At 43.0% G+C, this 21,690-nt stretch overlaps 1 protein-coding gene across 1 annotated transcript in view; it reads right to left on the bottom strand.

Annotated features, from left to right (window-relative positions):
* MTR (5-methyltetrahydrofolate-homocysteine methyltransferase) overlaps window positions 1-21,690 on the bottom strand; it is a 1,960,411-nt gene that overhangs the window by 976,031 nt on the left and 962,690 nt on the right. The window contains exon 19 of the mRNA XM_069607970.1: window positions 6,751-6,840. Within this exon, the coding sequence (XP_069464071.1) occupies window positions 6,751-6,840 (90 nt within the window). The remainder of the gene's footprint in view (window positions 1-6,750; window positions 6,841-21,690) is intronic.

Raw genomic sequence — 21,690 nt, 5'->3', positions numbered from 1 at the left:
CAAACTGTAATACTCCGCAGTTTCCAGTAGATGTCGGCCTATGCACAGCATGTGATCTAAGCAGATTCCACAAACCTCAGAAATATATATATAATGGGAAAGATGATATCTCCATTGATGCTCAGGAGGATCGATTAGCCGCTACCTTAGCTCAGAATTTGGGTAAAGGCGCTGGCTCAACTAGGGGCGGGGGGGCACTCCCAATAGAGAAGTCTATAAGGAACAGGAGGCAATTAAACAATCTGGGCCAAACTGTCCTCCCCATAAAACTATTCTGTCCACTATCGACAGATGATAATGAAACTATTTATAAAGAAGCCTCTGATGCTAAAAAGTGTTCACAACTATCTGTTAATAAGCCCTCAGAAAATATTGGTGGCAATAATAGTATGGCAGCTTCCCCTACCAAGTTATTGGCAGAAGACTCTATTCTTAAGAATACAAAGAAAAGAGACAGGAACTATATATGAAACCATTGTCATGCAAAGAGGGTACTCCAGATAGTTGGATACAAGGAGATCATCTATTCAAAACCCAAGTGATGAAACCCCCGCTCAGTGCCCCGAAATATAAACTCTCTAAGAGTAGACTATGGGAACCAATATCTTGTAAAGAAATGTCGAACTATTTCAGCAAAAGAACTGCCACCGGTACTCAAATAAAACCAGCTTCCTTGGCCCCATCAGTTGCCAGCTTAGATCATTCACATTTGGCTGAAGTGGTAAAAAAAATTAGACTGAGGAGGCTTTACACAATGACACTGATGATATTAGCATCATCGAGTGTGCTGATAAGGCAATCGCGGAGCGTAATCTAGAACTTAGACAGTCCGATTTTAATAGCGTTACCCAACAGACATGTGGTGCTTCTTATATGGGCTCTCCTTCTGAACTCACTAACTTCATAGATGAATATACAGAGAGGCAAAACTGGCTAAGAGAAAGGGGATTATTACCGGATCCAACAAAAGAAAATTCCATCGATCCAATGCTGCATCATACCCTCAAGGAAGCTGACGAAAGGATTAGACTTTCACAACCCACAGTCTCTGCATTAAACATGGTGTTAAGTTTGTTCGTCAGCTTATATGATAATATATGGGCAGAAGTAAGATCCCACTCTCAACTGCTTACAGAAATATATACCAGGCTAGACGGCCTCGATAGTTTTGAAGAACTGTTGAGGCTTATTAGGGAGGATAACCCTATTACATCTAAGCCGGAAATGCCTCCCTCCTATCTACCTCTGATACCACAGAGGGCGCGGCGGGGGCAGGAAGGACGATTTGGATGGTTGGCCGAAGTCATTGGAGTAAAAATAGGTCCTAATTTTGATACAGAAGTGATCCACCAAGTCATCTCCCGCTCCCCTGCACCATTACGTGTAGCTGAACCTGCAATAATCAAAGATTCTCAGCTGGGCAAGGGAGCTGAGCTTGAAATGACATTTGGGGATAGGGCTACGCCTACCTTAGACAAGGATTCTGTGGTTATAGACTTAACTAAAGATGATTTCCCAGATAAAGGTTTTAGTGGGGAAAAGATAACGACAACAAATCAAGAAAACTAAAAACCAGAAAAATACTAAAAAAATGAACTCAATAACACATTTTTTAAGAATCTGGTTTTACCAAAGGTACCATATCCTAATGGAAAGACTTTGCAACATAAGAGAGAAGAGGACTCCAATTATCTCACCTATTGAAACAGACCAAGATAATCCTACTGTCTGCATAGGGAGTGCGGAGGAAAAAGGAGTGCAGCCGACTCTTAAATTAGGGATCTTGAATGTGGAAAAAGATCTATTCCACTGAAGGCTGTTATAGCTATACAAACTGACCTACCTCCAAAAAATGTGGGTCCGGGGCTAATATAGGGCAGCAACAGCACCATCCAGTGAACAGCTAGGTCACCATATACCTAAGAAACCCATTGATAAAATCGAGGTGATCGAAAGTGAAGATGGAAGGCAGATAGGTGATAATGTCCAAAATGAGAACCTGACAACTAACTCAATTTGGATAATCATATTCCTATAATCACTGATAACCCTATCCTTGTTAACATTGCATCGGCAAAACAACTTTTACAGGACATATATATTGCGAAGTCTACTCCAGTGGAAGGTACTTCTAATTATTCAGGTGTTAATATTGAAAACAATGATGGTTGTCCAAACTCTTCAACAAATGGTCAGGTGAGATATGCTTCGAGGGATCATCTGAGGGACCCCATATCCTTTTCGGGGGTCCTGAAAACTGGACCTAAGGCAATGGGAGAATTGTATGTCCCAAAGTCCTTAGATTCTACTCAGATGAGGTTTGCAAATTCTGGATCTTTTGGTACTCAGAATAGAAAACCTAAGGGGTGCTAGGGCCCCTGAAATCCAAGATAAGGAGACGAATCAATCCATTAGGGACAATGCTGACAGTCCCATACAAAATTTGGGAAATAAAGAACCACTAGATATTCTACAAATTAGTCTTTGGGCGGCTGATATGCCAATATGCCTGAATCGGGGGAATATTCTGAAGATCATTGGACAGATACCAGCATTGTCTTTGGTGTCCAGCTATGACTTAGAAAAGATCTATTTCCCAATAAAGGAACGGATGGATCTGAGTAATACTGTCCTTAAATCCAGAGTGGTCCTTAATCTGGTAATGGGACAAATTGATGGCGTGAGAGAATTGGGTTTTGATATTAAAATTATGAACACTAAACAAATCTCCACCAAAGCTGAACGAACTGGGGAATACAGGGGAAATTTGACAATGGTCTATCATCCAGAAAGACATACCTGATTCCAACTGAGGTATCCTCCTAGAGGGAACTACAGAGATGCACAGGACTGGGCTTAAATTACCTCAGCTCTGTGGAATTGAATACAGCATGGGAGGATCTATTCCTTTGAATGAGTTAACCCATACTAGTACCCCGAGTTGCCTCTCCTGGAATACTAGGGGGACTTTATATCTACTTACAAACATTGATACAGTTTCCATGTTAAAACTCAATGAATGTTTCTTTCTTCAAGAAACTTGGCTGCTCTCAAATCCCTCTGATGATGGCTTTGAAGTTTGCTCTCAAACTGCTAAACCTTAGCGGGGGGGGGGGGGAGACCTTCTGGGGGATTACTTATTGGTTTGAAGTCTACCCTTTGATTCTCAACTATGATGATTCCCGATATGCCTATATAACCCCTGGGAGAGACTCTACCAAGTCTTTAGCTCACTGTCCCTTTCACTCCCAGGGGTTATTCACCCAAGAACAGGTTATTGGGCTGTGTTTGTGCTGGTAGAGAGATTCCCAGCCCCCCCTTTCTTTTGTTGCATAAATTAGCTTTGGGTCTAAACCTAAGTTACCAGGGCGATCCAGACATGGACCCCTTGCTCACTGTTCTTAGAGAGGCACAGCTTCACCTCACTGATGATGCCCAACAAGGCTGAAACACATGTATGGGGTTGCTTGGTACTCTTGTTCAGAGGAGAATTGCCTAGCAGTTCGGTGCTGGACTGCCCAATGACAGGACAAAGACTGATATGTGGGGAAATGTCTTCTCTGTGAAAGAGACAGTCAGCTAAAGACTTGGTAGAGTCTATCCCAGAGGTTATTCACCCAAGAACAGGTCATTGGGCTGTGCTTGTGCTGGTAGAGAGATTCCCAGACCCCCCCCCCTTTGTTTTCTGGGATACCATACAAGGAATAATCTGGAGAAAAGTGCTGAAATTGCCTGATAATATCCCAGTTGTGGCAATTAGGTTTGAACTGGGCCTTGTCTCGCTAAGAGCTAAATCTCTGTGGCGGTCCATGGCCCTATTTCGTTCTCTTCTTTGCCCTATAGGTGACTCTCTCTATGTCGACATAGGGAAAATGATTTTACTCCAGGCCCGCCCGGCTGGGAATGCTTACTTCAATAAGTTCAGAGATCTCGGTGATGAGACATTAAAGGATCAGTCTACTGAAAGGGAAACGTTAATGACTAATCCAGTCAAAGTTAAAAAACGTCTTTGTGTCCTTTATTGGAACAATACGATTGAAAGACTTTTCCTCCCTTAGTTATATTAAATATGAACATAGGACAAGAGGAACACTTTCATTTATTATGACACAATTTCCAAATCGTTATCATCATTCTCTCCTCCTGAAACTCAGGTGGAATATTCTACCAACTAAAGAGGTTCTGAAGAGAAGGAATCGGATTGGAGAATCGAATACCCAATGTAAATTTTGTCATAAGCTGGGAGTTCTAGAAACTGCTCGTCATTTACTCAGAGTGTGTTGAATTGAAAGGAACTATGACCCTATTTTTGAGAAAATGTACTACTCTAGGATTTCTGGGGGAAGAGGACTATATTTTGTCAAGATGTGCTTCAATCTGTAATGTAGTGGAAGGACTCGCAGTTGCAGGTTTTATTAAATCATTAGATCTCTATGCAATCTCGGAGTGACCAAGGATTCGTTAACCTAAGTGATCTATATGTTTTTATCTACTCTGCGACTCTTTTCTGAGGCCCTTTTATCTACAGGTTTAGATTTTAATTGCTATTCTGAATAAAGGTTATGTATATGAACTCTGCCATATGAAATATGAAATGATCTACTTGGAATATGAGATTTAATTTATTCCATTAAACACTGATGTTATGCTATCTTTAATATGTACTGTGAAGAAGTATATCAAAGATGTCATTAAATGTAAAGGTTTCATAGGTAAACCATATACAATAAAAAAACATTTTTAAAAAATGGGCTGCATTCCTATGTCTGAGTCAAGTGAGGCGTCTACGCCACTTGCTTCTTGCAATTATATAGACAACTGTAGTGAAGTCTCATCAAATGTATCATGCAAAGCACCTCAGGTAAAACTGTTTTCTCAAGATCTTGAGTGTGCGGATATCCTCTTCCTCTTGAACACCCATCACTCTTCTAATGGGTCTCTAACTCTCCAGAGTCGTGTCAGCCTACCGTCACTCTAATACCGAGATTCACTGGGCTCAACCCAAGTCAGGGTCCTTGAGCAGACTTTGCCAAGGTCAAAGTCACTGGCTTCCATGATGCAGGTGCTAACAGAAGGTACCACCTCTCCTGACTAAACAGGACCCGAGTACTCAGGAATGTGGCAGCGGAGTGTCTTCTGTCCAAAGTTGTCCTTACTAGGAGGAGGGGGGGGGGGGGGTTAGAGACACGACTAACTCATTGCCCTGCTCATAAAATGCAAGCAATAACTCCCTGAAAGATCCCCATTCCTGGCAAATGGAAGAGAAGGGAAAGGAAGGTTTCTTACTTGCAACCAAGTGCAGTATGGAGTCCTCAGAGTCCGACTCATGGTGTGATCTCTGTTGTGAAAGTTGAGGAAGAGGAACAAGCACGAAAAGAAGAGGGGGACTCACTTGCAGGAGTGATGATGCCTCTTTAATGCTTCTTTTCCTATGACTGGCCCTCAGATGTTGGAATCTGAGGCTCTTGGATGGAAGTGATTTTTCAGAGTACCTTGAGAAGATTTCTCATGTGTATATGTTTTGGAAAAGTCAAAAAAGCCTTGGCACACGTACACCCTCAACAATTTTGGGTTCCCTGCTCGATAGGATTCCCACTCCTCTGTGCCAGTCTTTTTCAAGACCAGAGAAGACAGTGTGGATCAGAGACTGACATGGAGCGGTGGCACATCCGACGGGCCTTAAAGCTCAACTTGGGTCATATTGCTGTCAAAATACAGAAAAACAGAGTTACCATTCTTTGACAAAAACATTAGTGCGTGTGACTGCAGAAAAAAGGAAAACAACATTGATGGCTTCTAGTATGTGCATAGATAATGCATCACTTCTGGCACAAGACTTTGCCAAGGAGACGTGTTGAAGCCATCCTCTGAGGGACATGGCTGGAAAAAACCTTTTATAGAAAACGGCTTCCTTACTGGATTTCGCAACATAAGGAATATTTTGGAGAACTTAATCCATTGTAAAAAAACGTTTGTAAGGATTTACAAACAGTTGAAATGTACAGAAAAAATGACCTCTTGCATTTGGGGAAAATACTTTTTACTTGGCAGTCAAAAAAAGAAGCTTTATAATGGCAGAAGTTACATACATAGCTCATTTTATTCATTTTAAAAATCTTTAAAGAATCAAGGGGTGATTCACAGTTCCAGAGCTCCTTGGTTTTAAACATTTAAACAGCAGGTTAAACAACTCTGCAGCAGGCACTCATTTCACCGAGCATTTTTAATTCTGAGGTTCAGGTGGGTATACATTTTTAATACAGTGAATCACTTGTATACATTTTTTTTCTTACAGGTGTCACTGCCATTTTAAATGTGTATAACTCAGACCTTGCCACAAAGTAAAAATCCCCCCAAAACATGCATTTCTATCACCTGCGCTGGTCCCTAATAAATATAGGTGGGTTTAGCCGCTTATACTGCACCATAGCTTTTGTGGCAAGCAATACCTCTTTATATTTCTTGAGTAGTTCCCTTTTGGCACACCTTCAACTAGCTACTCTAACATGGTTGCATCACGGCAGGTGCCAGGCTTTATAGCAATATGTATCCATTACAAGAAGTGATGGCTCTGCCCTTTTCTTTCAATTATATGAAAGCAACCTAGGGCTTGGATTGCTACTGATCGCATGACGTAACTAAGGAAGGAGTCTAAGAACATTAAATAAGGTATAACTTAATAAAAGATTTACCATGCGCAGGTTGCTCCATACAGAAAAGTAACATTCTTTGGGGATGAAAATGACTTACCTTAACCAGGGAGTATTCTAACCTTTCCTCAACTGTTCCATTCCGCCATTCATCTGTCTGAATCACTTTCTTACCACCTTTTGCTTTAGTCTGAAATAGCAGAGACATCAAATGAATGAATTGGAAAACTGTGTTCTTGGGCCCCGTTTCAATTTCTTTTCAAGCATAACTTCCTAATCTATTTAATTTAAAAGAAATGCAACAGCGGACACAACTGGAATAATATAAAAGTGTGCAGGCAGGGAAAATAAAGCACCATTTCAAGTGCATAGAAGCCTATTTTCATGTTTATTAGTGCTTTATTTTCTGTGCAAACAGTCACATTACAAATCATCACTTAAAGGAGCAAACTGTTGGACTGCAGTAAAGTTGAGGTAAAGTCCAACTGTCACACCTACTCATTGTAAATGCACAAGGAGCAGTTTCTACATATTTGTGAAGAATCGGTCACAGTTCGGATAAAAATGCGTACCCATGTCAATTTCTATGTTTAACTTCCCACTGAAAAAGCCCTGAATTTCACGGGGCAGTTGAGACTTTAAGACTGTACACACTATGGTAGACCCCATTAAAATGGGCTGTGGGCAGAGCCTTCCAAACTAGGCCAAAGGCACAACACATCTCAGATCAAAGAAAATGGTCCATCGTTTAACACAGATTACTGGGTGCCCCAAATCCACAAAGGGAGCCCTTCAAAATGATTTCAGAAATGCAAGGCCAGTCTGTCCTCTTAAGTAACTTCTCTTCCTCGCAAGAGCTTTGCAATTTGTTTTCCACATATTTATTACCAGACACCAATCTCCCTAGACTCTAGAATCCAAGCAAATATCAGGGCCTTGCCCAAACACCTCACCATCCTTGTTCTTCCTCCTCGCACTTTGCCTTTCCCCTTCACAGAACTCCCTTCTTTCTTTTGCTCCCCTCTTATGACTTGTGACCAGCACCTTTGCCCCCTGGTTTTACTTAAATTCCTTCTGGATTTTGCTCCAACAGCAGACCCCAGGTCAGTCTTAAATGCAACTTTCACCACAATTATGGGGGTGATATCCAACTTATCTTAAAGCTCTGCAACAACGTCAACCCCAATTTACAGCATCTCGGAATGCATTCAACAAATTGACATCTGGATGGCACAGCATACCCGCTTCTTAACCCAGAAAAAGACAGACATCCTTATTTCAGATCAATGACATTTAGCCCCTCCTAAAAGATCAGACATTTAATTTCTAGGAATTAATGCATCCACGCTGGTATAAAATATAGGCTTCATATTGGATGACCCCAGGTTGCTTGATCCCCGAATCATATCAGTAGCTAAAAAAAATGTCTTCCCTTGAAAGTCTTTGGAATAATATCCTCCCTTTCTTGCTTTCCCCCAAACAATGAGTGCCACAGTGCTGCCTAGAATAGACTATGCTAATAGTCTGTCGATAGATTCTCCAGCATATCTCATTGCTAGTCTTCAGAGGGTCGAAAATGCAGCCTCCTACACCCTACTCCACCTTGGTCACAGAGAACAGATCTCTTCTCCATTAGTGGTTGGTACGGAGGAGAATTGCTTTTAAAGCATGTTGCATTACCTGAGAAGACCTTCATGGAAAGAGCCCCAGGTTCCTTTAAAACTGATTTATTCACATTTCAAAAACAACAATACACAAAATGCCATTATAACATCTCAATATCTAACATCTATAAAGTGAAGAAAAATAAATGTAATCAATTCAGCATATAATTTAAGAGATCCATCAAATTCCAAGGACTGTAATGTATTATCAACATAATCAGAGCCCCAGGTTCCTGCAAAAAAAAAGCAAAAGACATTCTGGAATTCAGTTGCCCAGGACACAAGCAAACTTCTAGCCTTTCAAAGATCGAAAAATAAACTATTAAAACATGGTCATTGCGAGAACTGCCAGCTTCAGGAATGGCTGCTTGGGTGCTGAGCTCTTGTGCCAACTGCTTTAGATACTATCCTTCATCATCATTATGGCTGAAGAATCACGTGTTATTGAGACTGTTCAACCAGCCAAAAGACAAAACGGAGAGGAAGAACGAAGAGATGACAAGATTTTGGACTTACTTACCAAAATGATGGCAGAGATGGCTGACATTAAGGCTAAACTGATCACCTCTGAAGAGAGATATTTGGATCTTACCACAAAGGTAGTTTCTGTGGAGAAACACCTTACAACAGTGGATGACCAGGTTACACGGTTAGCAGATCAAATCAGACATTTGGAAATGGTGAATGAGAAATTATCATCAAAACTTTCTGAGCAAGAACATTTTTCAAGGCGCAACAATCTGAGGATACAGGAACACCCACAGAGAGATCAGTAACCAGATATATTAAACAGCTGCAGACAACCGGCGTACATGGAAGCAACTAGAAAACCAATGTTACCCGCCAACCACATCCAGAATGGCAGACACCATATGTGAACCGTGGATGCAACTAGTGAGGCGAAGAGCAAACATCCACTGAGAAAAATCTAGAAAACACCCACAGCCATACATCCTGCAGCCCATTTCCAAGCAGGCCCTGGCCCTACACAGCAGCATACAGAACAGGCCTCAACGCAACCACTGCGGCACCAAACATTACCCCCAGGGTGAAGACATGCAAGATAGAGAATGTATATTAACAAGAAAACCGCAGGGCTAAACATCACAGGAAAATAGAGGGCTCCACAAAGATACCCATAGAACGACCCTGCAACCACAGCCAGGATCGGAAATAAGGCACAAGAGCTCGGCATCACACTGCAAAAGAGAATGATGTGGTGCCCTGACCAGAGGCTGTGAAAGCAGCGAGGCCACAGACAGACGAAATCCACCCGTGGTGAGCCCAAAATCACACTCATAGGAACTGCACCTAGATCACAAGTACTAGAGGGCAAAGTGGTATTACAGCCCGAACTGCTCCACTAAACGCTACACATCAGAGGCTCACAAGGGGTAAGATTACAACTTCTGAAATGGGAAAGGAAAAGGCCAAGAAAGCAGGCACCGAGAGCACAATGATATATACGACATCCGTCCCAGCTCCCGCAGCTGATCGGAATAAGCCTGGTGAATCACAAGACCCTGACAAAGACATTTGTCACGTGATGAACGCCATCTCCAATTCGCGAGCCCCCATGGAAGTTAAATCGGACAGCATCAGTACAGAGGTCTCCCTACTGCGTCACGATCTCCAGAAGCTATCGTCCCGCACAGGAGAGGCCGAGACGCGCATATCCATAGCGGAGGACGAGCTAAGAGGTATGGGTCAACAAATGAAAGGTGTACTGGAACGCATCAAAGTATTGGAGGAACGGGTGGAAGAGGGAGATGGCCGATCGAGAAGAAATAACATCCGAATCATTGGCCTGCCCGAAAAAACAGAGGGAGCAAGCATGGAGCTCTTCCTAGAGCAATGGCTCGCCGATTTATTCGCCCCCAAATCCTTATCTAAGTTCTTTTCAGTTGAGCGCGCTCACCAGATTCCGACTGGCAGACCGCTCCCTGGAGCACAACCACAGACAGTGATAGCCAAGATCTTAAAACTATAGGGATCGAGATACAGTGCTCCAAATGGCCAGGACGAAAGGTGCTATAACATACAACGGTTCCAGGATAGCCTTCTTCCCCGACTTCACGAGAGAAGTACAAAATGTGAGACAATCATTTGACCCTCTCAAGAAACGTCTCCAGGTGCTGAATGTGACATATGGCCTACTATTCTCAGATGAAAATATACCACAAGGGCACTACAGTGCACTTCAAGGACCCTAAAGGGGCATGGAACTGGGCAGAACACAATCTAGAAGGAGACTGGAGCCCACGGAGACAGCAAGAAAACCGGAGGAATAGACCTTGACCAAACAGACCGCCAGATGGGTCACCTCAGCAAGAAATAGAGGCATTGCCACAAATAGGCGATGAATAAGTGCAAACAGAGGTAATTACCTGGTGTGAACGACCAAGAGCTCGCCCGGAAGACATCCCAGTCGAGAACTACAGATTTCACCCCACACGATGGCTGGCGGTCCAAGACACGCCAAATCACATCCCCCTTAGATCACAAGACAGTAAGAAATAAAAGTTCAAAAGTGCCCACCGCGGCATCTCTAATGCCACAGTGACGAGAGACACTTAACGTTTGATTATTTGTTAAAAAGTTTAGTTGAATGGGCGACAGATGCTTCAGTTAGGGATGGAGTATGGGGGGGAGTTGGGATTTGAACATGTTATTTGTTGGCAGTAAGGCAAGCATGGCTCAACCGCTCATACGGAACATAGAAGACATCAGAGCAGTGCAGTTCGAAACAGTACAATATACCCCGTGTGCAAGCTGCGGCCGCCTATACATAAACCCTCATAAGACGAGCAATGAATCCAACCGGATCTAACACCAAAAAACTCAGTCTCATAACATGGAATGTGAACGGCCTGGGAAACAGCATTAAGAGAAGACTGGTGACGCAATACCTAAATAGGCACAACCCAGACAGTGCTCCTCACCTAAACGCACCTGGGAGGCACAATGTGCCAACTCTTCAAGAGAACCAAATGCTGCACAGCAATACACACAGGCTTCTCCATGGGCTTGAGAGGAGTTTTAATACTGATTAATAAGAGAACTCCTATCGAAATATCTAACATAACCCAGGACACTGGAGGAAGGTTCGTCTTCATACGAGGCACACTGTGGAACCAGACCATTGCCATACTAACAGTCTATTCGCCCTCAGCGCTCATGACTGCTCTACTGAATGACATCACACCAATTATAGCCAACAACACAGCAGATATCCTCATAATAGGTGGAGACTTCAAGGATGTAATGAATGTCAATGAAGACCGCACACATAAGGGGAAGAAACCCAGCGACACCAACCAAACTCGCCACCTTCACAACAGCACTGGGGCTGAGGGATGCATGGAGGGAGCTTCATCTGACAGAGGCAATATTCATTCCACTCAGATGCACACGCGTCACCATCCAGGCTAGATTACTTTTTTGTACCCAGCGAAAATATACCAAAGGTAATGGAGCAACTTTGCACCCCCGAGGGATATCAGATCAGTCCCTGTTAATGATCCTACTTGAAACGGAAAGACCCCAGCCCCCGCCAACCTGGCGGCTAAACGCCTATTACTTAGGATTTCCAGAACTGGTAGAGAAGATCCAGGAAGCCACAGCAACATACTTTGAACTAAACCAGAACTCGATAAATGACGAAGGGATAATATGGGAAGCATATAAAACAACTGAGAGACGAGATACTAAGTTGGACAGCAGCACATAAAAAAGCGCACAGGAAAGATGTCGAAGATGCAGAAACAGAGGTGCAAAAAGCCGAGACACAGTATTCAAGCACAGGTGAAACTGAAGACAACAGAGCCCTACAATTGGCACAAAAGAAACTACACAATATCACACTAACCTGTGCGAAACAGGCACACAAAACCATGTGCGCTAGCCTATATGAGACTGGGGACAAAGCCAGCAAGATGTTGGCGTGGCTGGAGAAAAGAGAGGAAAGGCACCTCCAAGTTCGCTGCATAAACACCGCAAATGCAGAACGGATCTCAACCGATCCATGCATCACAGAAAGCTTTGCAAAGTATTATGAGGTACTATACGCTGACCCAACGACCCCGACAGATCCCAGCATATTGGACACAGTCACCATCCCGTCCTTAAACGACACACAATGAATGAACCTAGAAACAGAAATCACAGAAGAAGAACTGACAGAGACTCTATCCAAACTCCAAAATAGGAAAACCCCAGGACCCAATGGCTTCCCAGTGGAGACGTGGAAAAAGATTGGCAGCGGGGGAAATAGCACCTCACATGCTCAAAATGTTCCTGCACTCCAAAGTAAAAGGAATTCTCCCCCCCGACCCAAGAAAGGGCAGCATAGTGGTGATACACAATGAAGGCAAACCACCAGATGCATGTAGCTCCTATAGGCCGATCTCGCTGTTAGGCAGAATCATGTGCAGTGCCCTTAGGGACCACTACACACAATTAAGACCACAGGTGGCAATACAAGTTTTACCTTTGGTACAAGCCTGTACTACTAAGTTATAGTGGTAGCAGTAGCAGAGCAGCCAGGCTTATCTCAAGAGTATATGAGCAGTAGCAGAGATTACACAAAGGGACCACAATTACTGTGACTCAAGCAAACACCAACTCAAGGTTTCAGGTAAAAAATATAAGTACATTTATTTTTAAACCATCAGTTGTAAACACAACACCTCTATTAAACTTTAAACAAAACCACACATTAAATATACTACAACTAACCAATTCACATTGTACAGTATGTCTCAATGTAAGTACCCTTAGTTTGAATGAACAAAACACGATACAGCGGATACGGTTGCAATCACTTTTTGACAGTTCGGTCTACTCAATAAACGCGTATCCGTGACATGAAATGCTACTGGGGCAAAAACACACTTAGCACCTGAGATACCCAGAGGGAGTTGGAGGCAAAAATCACAGGCAATATTTAGGTTAGGCAGACAGCATTGAGAAACACTCAGAAACCGGAGTCAAAAGTCAAAGGGTCGGAGCCAGGGTTAAGTGACACCGGAGCTCTGTTGCCGAAGATCACACCGTTAGACAGTTCACGATTCAACGTAGCCCAAAAGTACTTCGATATTGTCAGTGTTCAGAAGCAAAAGTTATAAGAAGGTGGGAAGACGAGGACGAGCCTTGAGGATGAAGAAAAGGGATTCACCCAGTTTCCTCGAGTAGAGCACAGTACCTTATTTCAACGATGCAGCGAGTGCCCTGGCAGTTGTTCCTGTTGGTTTCCTGCAGACCCATGATTCCTGGAGCTTCGTCGGGAAGGAGGATGTCTGAAGGGGGTCTACACCACACAGGGATGAAGCCGGCAACAGCGACAACTAATAAAAGGTGCGCTCCTTAAAAACAGGAGAGGCTCGGTAGGTGGCTATCTGGACCACTACAGCAGTGTGCAGCGATTTTGACCACGGCTGAGATCTCTGGCTGAAGAAGATGAGCTGGTTATCCCCACCAGGCTCAAGGAAAGAAGACTCCGGACTGCATCTCCTCTTAGCCGTCGAAGGGTAGAGAGCTCAGGACTGCAGCAGGGCTTCACCGGGACGGGGTAGTTGCAGCAGCCGTCGTTCTCTCTCCTTCTCTTCGGTTCCTTGTAGTTCCAGAGGCGACTCTGAATTCTAGCCCAAGAGACCTGCCTGTTATGCGCAAAACCCCCATTCACACAGCTTGGCTGTCAATCACGCAGCAGGGGGGTTGTCCAGACGGAACAACCACCTCAGCCAATCATGGCAAAGTGCGACTTGGGTTTCCTAGGATACCCTGTGCAGGGGTTGACTACACCCCTCCCTCACATTCAGCCCACCTAGACACCCAGGCGCCTGGAGGAGGGCTTCTCTGCAGAAGCCTGCCAAAAGACAGTGAACAAAGAAGGCGAACCTAGTTTGCCGCGCAAAGTAAAACACAAGAAGGACTTTAACAAAAAGAAATGGCGAATAAACCCAACCGGAGCCAAGAGAAAGACGATTTGGTCAATCGGGTTTATGTTCGAGGCTAATATAATAGCCAAGAACAGTACCACGTTTATCTAATAGAATCGTGGTAGAAAAGTTAGGGTAGATACCAATGCCACCAGCCAAGTCTAAATGTTAAAAGAGCGAAACAATGCTCAAGGAGGTACAGAAAAAAAGGGGTACAGATTAGCCCTTTCCAGTACTCCATGTAAGATGGGGTGTACTGGGTCTGTGGTAAAAATGACTAATTAAAGTAAATGGCAACTTTACCTTTTTCTGGGGGACAGTAGTCAGCCCCAGCGAAATGGAGTCAGAGGGAAGCCTTAAAGACAACCCAGGGTTGCTACACTGAGGGTGCGGTGTAACCCATACAAGAACAGGGGCATCTGGAGTGGTGTGCTCCAGTGCCCAAGATCACACAAATGAGTAAAAACACATAGGCCAAAAGACAGGTAAGAGTGGAAAAAGGATGTACACTCTTAACAGGTGGAAAAAATAAACTCCAGAAATCCAGCAAAGCTGCTGGGGGACTCACTAGGTGAGGGAAATTAGCCCTAGAAGGAGAATTCTCCCCAACACTCGCTCATAGACAGAGGCCAAAACACTGGCAAAAATACTAGCCAACAGATTACAGACAGTAATAACCTCTCTCATCCACCCTGATCAATGCGGCTTCATGCCACAGAGATCCAACCAAATGAACATTCATAGGCTCCATGTCGCCATTGAAAAGGCACCAGCATTACAAGAAGCACTGGCACTCCTCACAATTAACTTTGAGCAAGCATTTGATTCGGTCCATTTGGAGGCCCTGTGGACCATAATGGGTAGAATGGGATTCGGCGAACAGTTTATGAGCTGGGTCAAACTCTTATACAATGCCCCGACAGCCGAGATCAGGGTCAATGGATGGACCTCACGTAGCATCAATCTGGGCAAAGGAACTAGACAGGGCTGCCCCCTTTCCGCAATGCTGTTTGCATTGGCAATTGAACCCCTCGCAATAATGCTGAGAGAATCGCAGTCATGGAAGGGATTCCACTGGGCCCACGACTGGGAAGACAGAGTTTCTCTATATGTTGACGACTTATTGATCTACCTGAGTGATCCGTCACAATCATGCCCCATTTTCACACACATATTAAACAGATACGGAACCTTTAGTGGACTACGGGTAAACTACAATAAATCCATACTATTCCTGATCAAAGGAGTCAATGTAACAACCCTAAACAACTGCCCATACCGAATAGAAAACAATCAGTTCCGGTATCTCGGAGTACAGATCACGACCGACCTTACACAATACGTACCCACAAACCTATATCCAATCACAGGCAGATTTGCGAAAGATGTGAAACACTGTATGACTCTTCCCCTTGCCATACTGGGGAGAGCGGCTCTGTTTAAGATGCTAGCTCTACCGCGATTCCTATACATAATGCAAAACGCACCACTACACATTTGTAAAATAGACTGAATACTCAGGAAACTGCTGTGGGGAGGAGGACATCCCTGAATTGCCCTGAACACCCTGAAACGCTCCGTATAGGAGGGGGGTATTGGGCTCCCCAACCTTCAAAAATATTACTGGGCAGCCCAGATGACAATAGTAAATGACATCCTACATAACAACCCTGAACTACCACACATCCGAGCGGACAGGCAGTCGGGACAGGGGCCCTCCCCTTTAGAGAGTCTCTACCAAAACATAAGACGCCCGGCCCCCGCCACAATAATAGCACACAGAACACAGATATGGATAGACGCACACAAACATCTACGATGGGAGGGGAAGTCACACCGGTGCAGCCCCTGTGGCGAAATAGGCATCTACCGGAGCTCAGCAAACTTCCGAAATGGGCGAACTGGGAAGCAGTTGGGATGAGGCTAGAGGAGTTGTTACTTGTTACAAGACGGTAAAATAGTATCCTTTCAGACTAAGATAGATTCAAGCTACCCTCCACAGAACACTTCCACTTCAGACAGATGCTACATGCACTCACCACATGTGCGATAGACTTTCCCAACATGCCTGAGTGTACACCAATCGAGAGGAACATCGTGATAGAGCGTATAGACAACAAAATAACCTCCACAATGTGCAATGCAATCGCCTCATTTGCTACAACCGAACTCACAGACCTAAAGGCAAAGTGGGAAAGAGATGTGGGACCACTACAACCAGAAGACTGGACCACAGCCCTCATGTAACCCAGAGGAACAGCCATATAGGCCAGAATCAGACTGATCCAGCTTAAAATTCTCCACAGGATATATTATCCAAGAGAGGCCCTGCACCAATGGGGGAGGGCAACGGATCCCAACTGTACGAGAGGAACCTTTTTCCACATCCTATGGGAATGCCCACAAATTCAGAACTTTTGGCAGTAATGCTGTGGCAGATTATCAACAGTCATCGGCCGAGTGATACCAATGGACCCCAAACTGCTAATATTGGGAATAGATGAGGACATAGAAATATCCCGCTTTGAAAAACTCATGCTTGCAACAACCACAGGCCTCGCAAAAAGAAATCTGGCCCAGCTGTGGGGCTTAGGCTCCCCCCCCCCTGCAATATGAAAAATGGATAACAGATGTGGATATGAGTGTGACAATGGAAACAAGAGTATATACCACCAGAGGGTGCCCTGGGAAGGCGCGCAAGATCTGACAAAGGTGGGAGGACAACTAGAGATGCCAAGCAACTGCGCATAGGATCTGGTGAGCTGCTGTGATACACCTGAACTATATGTATAGAGGTAACACACAGACTGAATATGCTGAAGTACCCTTCAAAACGTAACGGAACGAGCCGTGCATTGAGAATGTTTACATGCCTGTATGTTTTGAATGTATTGATTAAGTATTGTTTGTTTATTTTAAAAAATCAATAAAATATGTCATTACAAAAAACAATGAGAATTGCTGGGTTTCCTGAAAATGCTGAACATGGTAATCCGATCGCATATCTGGAGAAAGCACTTGTCTCTATGCTTAATTTGGACCTGAAACTACAATTGGAAATTGAAAGAGCGCACAGGTCACTTGGTCAGATGCCTGCTGTGTGGTCAGAGACCTAGACATTTTATTGTAAAGTTTCTAAGGTATCCAACCAGAGAGCTCATTCTGAGGAAATCCCGTGAAAATGGAGATCTTGCCTGGGGAGGAAATAAGATAATGATAATGATTTTTGCTGATTTGAGTAAAGACATTATGGAGAAAAGGAGATGTTTCCATGTGGCTAAGGAGAAAGCTAGTAACAAACATCTTAAATACTATATGATCTACCCTGCAATACTCCATATCATAGTTGAAGGCCGAATACATTCATTTGTGGATTGCAAACAAGCTGAAGCCTTTTTAACTAATTTGGATGTGGAACCTACGGAAGCAAATACTGCGTCTACTTCTCAAAAATCATCAAAGCAGAAAAAGAAAGGGGATAAATAATTCCTGGATTGTGCTTGTTCATCATTTTATTTATTATTACATTATATTTTATTATTTATTATATTGTAATATATATTTCTGGGTGTATTTTTTATTTTTTTGAAATGTTAAACCATCAATTTTAAACAGTTTTTACTCGTGTGCGGTTGAAAATTCGATGTAGCCGTGGGATTCCCATTAGAGGAAGGTACCTCTGTTTCCTCAAACGTAATGTACGTAATGCGTGCTATGCATTTGTCATGGAGGCTTGGCGAGCGGAAGACGATGCGGACATGAAGCGGCATCTTTCACGCGTTTGAACAATTAGACTGCAACGTAATGGGCTGCGGCTGTGGTGAACAGCTGGCCTGGATTCCATTCCTGTTACGCCAGGCCTTTCCAGAGAGGAGTATTGGGCTGATGGTATCTGAGGCATATGAAGGAGTAGATCTTGTTCGCGGTGAATGGGCCCAGAAGGTATGTCAAGATTTCCATATGCCGCGAACAGGGCCCTAAAAGTCAGGGTCTGTGGGCCTATCGTGTCGCGTGGTATCAGCATCTCACTTCTCCTGGGCATCTCCCATTTCTATTACTGCTGACACACTGTGCTCATTCTGCAATATTCAGATAACTGTGGCTCAACGCATTCGCTGCCCAGTCTCCTTTTTCCCTCTTTATCAATGTGGGGAGTCGATGTAATGCTCGGAGAACAGCCCTTATCGTGCAGAATCCTGGTACAGTTTCTGAAAATGCTTGTGAAATGACTGATGATCCATGGTGTTATTGAAATGGACACCTACTTTGGTGTTGGTGGGTTGTGAGGGCACAGTGGGGAGGGGAACAGAACCGGCTGAACTTTGCACTATATTTGCTTGTGTACAGCAAGGAACACATGCTCTTTTTTTTTTTGTTGATGCTTAGTTTGTGCAAATATTTTTGTGTTCACTTGTACTCGCCGTTATCATATATATAGTGTGCTATATCCTTCTGCATGTTATATGTGATTCCTGGGTGTATTTGCTGCCTTAACAAATCCTGTACAATATTACCACATGTGGTAATCTTATGTTGGCAATCTATGCAAAGTTCCTGCTCTGTTGGTCTCATGTATCATTGGTTATGCGCTGGTTGTGGGGACACAATTATTGTAGTCTATCTTGTGATTATTTGGATTGACATACACAATCTACGATACTACCGTTTGTGGAATGGTGGTTTGTGTGCCAATTTCCCTCATGTGATCAATCAATCATGTGGCTGACTTGTAAACTGTGAGATGGTGTCATTGTGCTATTGTGTAGGGCTAATGTGGACTAAACACTCTTTGCTTTAACACATTAGGAAGGCTGCTACACACTGTTTTGCATTTTGGTACACCTTGTAAAAATACACATTTAAACTGTATATTATATATACTCGAGAATTCTTAAATGCCAGGTGGGCCCTATAAGCCTTTCTCCATGGGTAGCTGAAGTTCTCTCTGGTGGATGGAGTAATGATAGGATATTATTACTTTACATATGTTAGTTTAGTCTTCTTTCCATAGATCACTTGTTTTGGATGTCTACTGATGGACAAAATGTTTATTTTACATGGGCAAAATTGTTTGGGAGTAGGTATATTGCAGGGTCCACATTAATAGAGTGATGGGTCTTTTGTGGTATTATTGGGGCCTTTTGCGGTTTCACCAGGGTGAGAATATTGCTCATTGTTAATAATTTGTGTTTGATGCAATGACTAGATGGATAGTCTATATCTTTTAAAAATGGGCACAGTTTTCTGAAGGGTGGTTATGAAAAGGTCTAGTTTTGTAAATATTATAACTCTTAGTGAGCCTAATTACTGTTTGGCTCTTTCTGCTCAATTCATTTGTATGTTTTGTCTTTCGTTTTTGTCTGTCTGTTTGGTAGAGATTATATTGTTTTCTGCTCTGACTCGATTATTTATCACTCTACTGTTATTTGTTGTTCTTTTTGATACAATGCACTTTATTGAGGTCACATAAATGGCAATAATGGTGATTTTAAATTAGAGTATAAGGATATGGGTTTATTAACTGTAGGTACTTGGAATGTCAGAGGTATGAAGTGTCCTTCTAAAAGAAAAATAATTCTATCCAGGATTTGGAGGGAAAGGATTGATGTGATTCTATTACAAGAGACGCACTTTGAGGATGGCACGGAGAGTCTCCTTACTAATTCTAGATATACGAAAAAAAGTGTGGCTTAATTGTTATTCTACAAATTCACAGGGAGTTGGGATTATGATTAGAAGGGGGTTGGGTGTAAGTGTGGATAGGATAGTTATGGATGATGCAGGTCGGGTCATTTTAGTTGATCTGAAATTTGAAGATAGACTGTTTAAAGTTGGCTCTGTTTATGGCCCATGTGCAGTGGGGAGTCTCTTTTTTGACTCTGTAACTAAACTTTTAGCTGCTATGAGGGGGAAGTAATCATTTTAGGAGGAGACTTCAATTGTGTTATGGACTTCAGGTTGGATGCGTCTTAGGCATGCTCTTTTACTGGCCACAAATCTAGTCTAGAGTTTCGAGATTTTGTGGAAAGCTGGAGGGTTTTACATCCAAATACAAAGGAATTTTCATTTTACTCCCAGGTCCACGATTCCTTTTCAAGAATGGACTACTTACTCACATCGGATCGTTTGGTTGAGACAATAATTGAAGCTAGAATGTGTGAGCGACATCTTTCGAATCATTCTCTAGTTTTGGTTAGATTGCGTCTTGCTCCACTCTCTCTGGATTCTGCTAGATGGAGACTGAAACCATTTACTCTGAAGGAGGAAAAAGCATTGAAGTCACTTTCTGGTTTTGTGTCTGGCTATTTTGATGTTAACAGAGATTCGACTGATAGTCTAATGGTATGGGATGCATTTAAGGCCTCAGCTAGGGGTGAATTGATGAATTGGACAGCTACAGTGAGGAAAGAAGGAGAAGCAAAAATTAGAGATCTTGAGCTGGAACTGGCGAAAACACAATCGACTTATGCACATACTTGTACAGTGAAAGATCGTTTAAAGATGAATAGATATGAGCAATTGCGTCTGGAATCTGAGATTCAAGCAGACCATGGAACATTTTATTCTAAACAACGCTTTTGGGAGAAAGGGGATTGTGGGGGTAAATTGCTTGCAAATAGGTTGAAGGGTTTGTGTGAGAGGTCCTTTGATCAAAAAATAAAATATGAGTCTGATAGGATTATTGTAAAAAGAAAAGAAATTAGTGAATGTTTTCATACTTATTATGAATCTTTATATACTGAAGAACATGATCTGTTGGAAAGTGATCTGGTAGATCTCTTTCACAAGATTGAGGTTCCTTGTCTGTCTGATGAAGCCAGAGAATTTCTAGAGGCTCCTATATTGGTGGAGGTGGTGATGGAGGCTATTAAAAAAATTTAGTTGGCACCGTAGTTATGGGAACTCTACAATCGGTTTCTTATGGAAGGTATTTTATGTCCTTCGATGAGGGAGGCACTGATTTCAGTGATCCCCAAAGATAGGAAAGATGCATCGAATTGTTGTAATTATCGCCCCATATCGCTTTTGAATATGGATGCGAAGCTATTTATGAAAATTTTAACTTCTAGGCTGGTTAAACATGTAGGTACTTTAATTGATAGGTCTCAGGTGGGTTTTATGAAACAACATTATGGATATATCAAGACCCTCTTGGATATTTTCAATTTGTCATCTACAGGATCCGATTTACTTTTCATATTTCTAGATGCCGAGCAGGCATTTGAGAGTGTGACTTGGGCTTTTTTAAATTTTACTTTGGTAAAGATGGATTTTGGACCCTTATTCATAAAAGCTGTTTGGGCATTACAGTCGGGTATCAGTGCCAGAGTCTGGGTGAATGGGGTGCTTTAAATAATCTAAAAGAAGATGAAAGGTACACGTCAGGGATGTCCCTTATCACCTTATCCATTTAATTTAGCCCTTGAACCATTTTTA

Source organism: Ambystoma mexicanum, chromosome 4q (genome assembly GCF_040938575.1).
Source record: "Ambystoma mexicanum isolate Mex_15411 chromosome 4q, UKY_AmexF1_1, whole genome shotgun sequence".
In the NCBI taxonomy this organism is placed as follows: Eukaryota; Metazoa; Chordata; class Amphibia; order Caudata; family Ambystomatidae; genus Ambystoma; species Ambystoma mexicanum.
Note: the sequence above shows the minus strand (reverse complement) of the source record. Positions and strands in the feature narration are given on the sequence as shown.